Source organism: Charadrius vociferus, unplaced genomic scaffold, assembly GCF_000708025.1.
Source record: "Charadrius vociferus isolate BGI_N301 unplaced genomic scaffold, ASM70802v2 scaffold823, whole genome shotgun sequence".
In the NCBI taxonomy this organism is placed as follows: domain Eukaryota; kingdom Metazoa; phylum Chordata; class Aves; order Charadriiformes; family Charadriidae; genus Charadrius; species Charadrius vociferus.
In genome coordinates this window covers 4,793-10,717 of record NW_009647484.1, presented here as the reverse complement: position 1 = coordinate 10,717, position 5,925 = coordinate 4,793, and the positions used below count along the sequence as shown (strand labels likewise).

General features: G+C 42.3%; 1 protein-coding gene across 1 annotated transcript in view; it reads left to right on the top strand.

Moving 5' to 3' along the window:
• The window catches only part of LOC104282638 (nipped-B-like protein), a gene marked incomplete at both ends in the record, with an annotated part of 76,367 nt that overhangs the window by 65,655 nt on the left and 4,787 nt on the right, over positions 1 to 5,925 (top strand). The window contains 3 exons of the mRNA XM_009880753.1: positions 2,649 to 2,822; positions 3,832 to 4,022; positions 5,204 to 5,311. Coding sequence (XP_009879055.1) covers positions 2,649 to 2,822; positions 3,832 to 4,022; positions 5,204 to 5,311 — 473 coding nt within the window. The remainder of the gene's footprint in view (positions 1 to 2,648; positions 2,823 to 3,831; positions 4,023 to 5,203; positions 5,312 to 5,925) is intronic.

Sequence of the window (5,925 nt, the reverse complement as noted above, 5' to 3'; positions counted from 1 at the left end):
CTCTACAACTATTTGAAAGGACACTGTAGAGAGGTTGGTGCTGGTCTCTTCTCACAGGTAATTAATGACAGAACAAGAGGGAACGGCTTCAAGCTCCAACAGGGTAGATTTAGACTGAACATTAGGAAAGAATTTTTCACAGAAAGAGTGGTCAGGCATTGGAATAGGCTGCCCAGGGAGGTGGTTGAGTCACCATTCCTGGATGTGTTTAAGAGCCATTTAGATGCGGTGTTGGAGGATATGGTGTAGGGGAGAACTTTGTAGAGTAGGGTAGATGGTTGGACTTGATGATCCCAAGGGTCTCTTCCAACCTAGACAATTCTATGATTCTACGTGGTAGGCAGTGCAAAGTTCTACCTTACAGACTGGTAATGGAGCCAAGTTGTCAAATCCATTCAACATTTGTGTGCAGCAATAAGGTGAAAATGACTAGCAAGCTAATTCAATATTTGTATACAGTGAAGGCATAAGGTGAAGAGTGTGTGCTTTCCTATTGGTAATTATTGTGTCCTTTCAGTAAGGACACTCAACAGATTTAGTCTTTGCTTTGGGATGTGTCACTGCTGTTGAGGGATTAAGCTTAACCATAAGCTTAATGGTTATGGTTATGCTTCTTTTCCACATGCGTACTTGCAAGGCAGATTGAGGATACAAAATTTTGTTAGTAAATTTAGCTAAACATGTAAGTATCTAACAGGTAATGTCTTACTCAGCCAAGTTCTTAACAGAGTGAAAACAAAGGTATGAAGATGGTTGCATCCAGAGGGTAGTGGTCAACAGCTCAATGTCCAGATGGAGATCGGTGACAAGTGGTGTCCCTCAGGGCTCTGTACTGGAACCAGTACTGTTCAGTATCTTAATCAATGATATAGACAGTGGGATTGAGTGCGCTCTCAGAAAGTTTGCAGATGACACCAAGCTGAGTGGTGCGGTTGACATTCCTAAAGGGACGGGATGCCATCCAGAGGGACGTGGACAAGCTCGAGAAGTGGGCCCGCGTGAACCTTATGAGGTTCAACAAGGCCAAGTGTAGGGTCCTGCACCTGGGTCGGGGCAACCCCCAGTATCAATACAGGCTGGGGGATGAAGGGATTGAGAGTAGTCCTGCCAAGAAGGACTTGGGGGTACTGGTGGATGAAAAGCTAGACATGAACCAGCAATGTGCACTTGCAGCCCAGAAGGCCAACCGTATCCTGGGCTGCATCAGAAGTGTGGCCAGCAGGTCAAGGGAGATAATTCTGCCCTTCTACTCCGCTCTGGTGAGACCCCACCTGGAGTCCTGCATCCAGCTCTGGAGTCCTTAGCACAAGAAAGACATGGACCCGTTGAAATGAGTCCAGAGGAGGGCCAAGAAGATGATCAGAGGGCTGGAGCACCTCTCCTATGAAGACAGGCTGAGAGTTGGGGTTATTCAGCCTGGAGAAAAGGCAGCTCCAGGGAGACCTTATTGTGACCTTTCAGTACTTAAAGGGGGCTTATAAGAAAGATGAGGACAGACTTTTTAGCAGGGCCTATTGCGATAGGACAAGGGGTAATGGTTTTAAGATAAAAGAGGGTAGATTTAGATGAGTTATAAGGAAGAATTTTTTTTACAGTGAGGGTGGTGAGACACTGGAACAGGTTGCCCAGAGAGGTGGTAGATGCCCCATCCCTGGAAACATTCAAGGTCAGGTTGGACGGTGCTTTGAGCAACCTGATCTAGTTGAAGATGTCCCTGCTCATTGCAGGGGGGTTGGACTAGATGACCTTTAAAGGACCCTTCCAACCCAAAGTATTCTATGATTCTAAGAAAAGTGGTGTGAGGGCAGCCCCGAGATGTGAAGTCAGTCCTTAACGGAACACAGCAGATGCCTTTTTTCATCTCCTATGACAAATCTTAGGCCAAGTAAGATTTCTTCCCCGCTTACAGGGGATGGAAAAATAAGAATCTCCCGGAGAATACTGATGTTTTTAGACTCTTAAGTGAATGAAGGAAAGAAAGTTATGGATTGTTACACATGCATGCAAGTGCTTTTCATTTTTAAAATTAACCTTAAGAAAAGGGTTGGACTTTCTCAGGGGTGGTCAAGTTATAAACATCAATATACACCTCTATAGAGTGTGCAATTATACTACATACTCCAAAGAGGAGTTTATTTTACTGTGCTCACTATGTTTTTTTCTTTTAAGATTTTATTTTTTAAATACTCATGATATTTATAAATTTTTCCACATTTGCTCTGCCTCCATATGAATAACTCTTCACAATTTCAGCAGAATGTTTTTCTACAAATGTATTAGAAAAACAGCAGGTAATTTTTAGCAATGTTCCTCCCTTGCTCTTGCGAAACCTCCTAGTCATTGAGATGCAGACCAGTACACTGGACATGCTTCCAGACCTGTATAACTCTTCTTAGTGCAACTGTCTTGTGTTGGCACCCCATCTTTATCTATCAGAGTCATGACTAATAGAACTGTCATGGCTAATGGAACTTCTTATAAGCTTAGAATGGTGTCCATATGAAAAAGCAATACTGTTTGTACTAGAAAAAGCTATGCTATTGCGAGGAGATAAATTTCATACCTCTATTTTGAAGAAAGACTTAAAAAGCAGAAATAAAATTTCTATATAATAACGTGGAATATTTCCTCTCTTCTTCCACCCTTAGGATTTGCATTTATACAACACCCAAGTTTAATGTTTGAACAGGAAGTGAAGACTCTGTACAACAGCATTCTTTCAGATAAGAACTGTTCAGTAAACTTAAAAATCCAGGTGTTAAAAAACCTCCAGACCTACCTGCAGGAGGAGGATACACGTATGCAGCAGGCAGACAGAGACTGTAAGTGTTCTGTGTTCATGCAAAACCTAACTTTCTTGCATACAATTACTATATATGTGAACTGAGTCACTTAAGACTGTTATCTAATCAATAGTAGTGTACACAAAGTATCTTAAAATAATTTTCAAAAATGCATTATGTGCATAAGTATATTGAGAAGTGCAACTTATTATTTACTTTCAAGATGTATAAATCCTGAAAGCAATCCAGAAATGATGGTAGTAATACTTTTAATCAAAATTTTCTCTAAGGTTAATTTGCAGATACAAAATAAGAAATTTTAAAAATTAAAACCTTTATTGAGGAACAAGACTTTAAAGTCATGTCTCTAGTTTTTTGAAATATATTTGTGTTGTGATTTAACCCCAAGCAGCAACCAGGACCACACAGCTGTTCACTCCCCCCCCAAGTGGAATAGGAGAGGAGAATCAGAAAAAAAGGAAACCTCGTGGGTTGAGATAAAGACAGTTTAATAGAACAGTAATGGAAGAGAAGATAATAATAACAATAATAATAAAACAATATACAAAATGAGTGATGCAATACAATTGCTCACCACCCGATGATCAATTGCCCAGCCTGTCCTGAGCAGCGATCGTGGATTGCTGCCCCCAAGCCAAGCCCCATTTATATACTGAGCATGATGTCTATGGTATGGAGTATTCCTTTGGCTGGCTTGTCCTGTCTATGCTCCCTCTCAGCTTCTATGAGAAGCTGAAAAAGTCCTTCACTTAATATAAGCATTACTTAGCAACAACTAAAACACTATATGTTATCAACATTCTTCTCATACTAAATCCAAAACACAGCAGCTACTAGGAAAATGAACTCTGTCCCAGCTGAAACCAGGAGAATTTGCCATCAGACTGTTCTATGTTTCATGAGATCATAAACCCATTCTAAGACAGCTGAAATGTGTATGTATTGTAAAGATCAGTACTCATCAAGTAATGGCAAAGTAAATGATTATACTGTGGTGAGCGTGCTATTGCTTTTGTCCTTTTTACAGGGAAAAAAGTAGCGAAGCAGGAAGACCTGAAAGAAATGGGTGATATTTCCTCAGGGATGAGCAGTTCCATCATGCAGCTATATCTCAAACAGGTCCTTGAGGCTTTCTTTCATACCCAGTCCAGTGTACGTCACTTTGCTCTAAATGTCATTGCACTGACGTTAAACCAGGGTCTCATCCATCCTGTTCAGGTATGGTAGGCTTTTATGATGGGGGTTTTTGTTATTTGGGTTTTCAGAGGTTTTTACGCTTGCTACATTTCTAGTTTTTCTCTTCCAGGTATGTTACAGTAATTTCTTATCGTAGCAAGGGGCCTTTACAGAAAGCCTATTTTGAGATCTCACAGAATCACAGAATGGTCAGGGTTGGAAGGGACCTCTGGAGATCATCTAGTCCAACCCCCCTGCCAGAGCAGGGTCACCTACAACAGGTTGCACAGGACGGCGTCCAGGCGGGTTTTGAATGTCTCCAGAGTGGGAGACTCCCCCACCTCTCTGGGCAGCCTGTGCCAGTGCTCCACTACCCTCAAAGTAAAGAAGTTCCTTCTCATGTTAAGATGGAACTTCCTATGTTCAAGTTTATGCCCATTACCCCTCGTCCTATCACTGGGCGCCACTGAAAAAAGACTGCTCCCATCCCCCTGGCACCCTCCCTTTAAGTATTTGTAAGCATTAATAAGATCCCCCCTCAATCTTCTTTTCTCTAGACTGAAGAGACCCAAGTCCCTCAGCCTTTAGTTTTATGTTGTTTAGCCAGTGAGATTCCAAATGCTTTATTTTCTTGTCTTTGGATCAATATGTAAAAGCCCAGCCAGTGCCTAAAGAGCACCTACAAATGTACATTGGAGCATGTTTCTGTCATACTTACAAATTTCAGGTGTATGCCAAGCTGGTTTCTCTATTTGATTCTTTATCCCAAAAACTGCATCAGCTTGCCTCCACCTCAGTCCCCAAACACTATGGAATTCCAGAGTCAGTGTCAGAACTTCAGTTATCATCTCCATTATTCTTTGCTTACATAATATTTTTGTAATTATTTGTTATACCACAGTCATTGTGCATGATCAGTCATAAGTGGCATTTTCTTTTTTTTAAATGGCATTTTTTGGTAGTGTAAATTGACTTTAGAGTTTGAGAGAAATGGAAATACTACCTGAAACCTCACGCAACTTCTGTCATTTGTAATGCTGGCTTCTTGTGTATTTTGTACTATTTGTTTGCAAAAAGTAGTCAGGTAGTTAGTTGTATAGAGATTCCTATTCTAGTTTCTGCAGTAGTCAGAATATAACAAGAACAACAGTGTAATAGAATAACAAAGAGTGAGAAAGAGGAGGTACAACAACTCTGAATAATTATTTCATTTGTTTTTCAAGTGTGTGCCATACTTAATTGCTATGGGCACAGATCCAGAGCCCTCTATGCGAAACAAAGCTGACCAGCAGTTGGTGGAAATAGACAAAAAATATGCTGGGTTCATTCACGTAAGTAATTTTTCATTTTACAAAATACTGGTACATTCTCTGGTGACTTAACACTTGAATAGGCCTCGGCTGCAGAAAAAGAACATAAAGTAACCAACCGTATCCTGGGCTGCATCAGAAGAAGTGTGGCCAGCAGGTCGAGGGAGGTGATTCTGCCCCTCTACTCCACTCTCGTGAGACCCCACCTGGAGTACTGCATCCAGCTCTGGAGTCCTCAACATAGGAAAGACATGGACCTGCTGGAGCGTGTCCAGAGGAGAGCCACGAGGATGCTGCGAGGGCTGGAGCACCTCTCCTATGAGGAGAGGCTGAGAGCTGGGGCTGTTCAGCCGGGAGAAGAGAAGGCTCCGGGGAGATCTTATTGTGGCCTTCCAGTGCCTAAAGGGGCTCCAGGAGAGCTGGGGAGGGACTTTTTACTGGGGCATGGAGTGACAGGACGAGGGGGAATGGCTATAAACTGGAAGAGGTCAGGTTTAGATTAAACATGAGGAAGAAGTTTTTCCCTGTGAGGGTGGTGAGGCACTGGCACAGGTTGCCCAGAGAGGTTTTTGCACCCCCATCCCTGGAGGTGTTCAAGGCCAGGCTGGACGTGGCCTTGGGCAACCTGGTCTAGT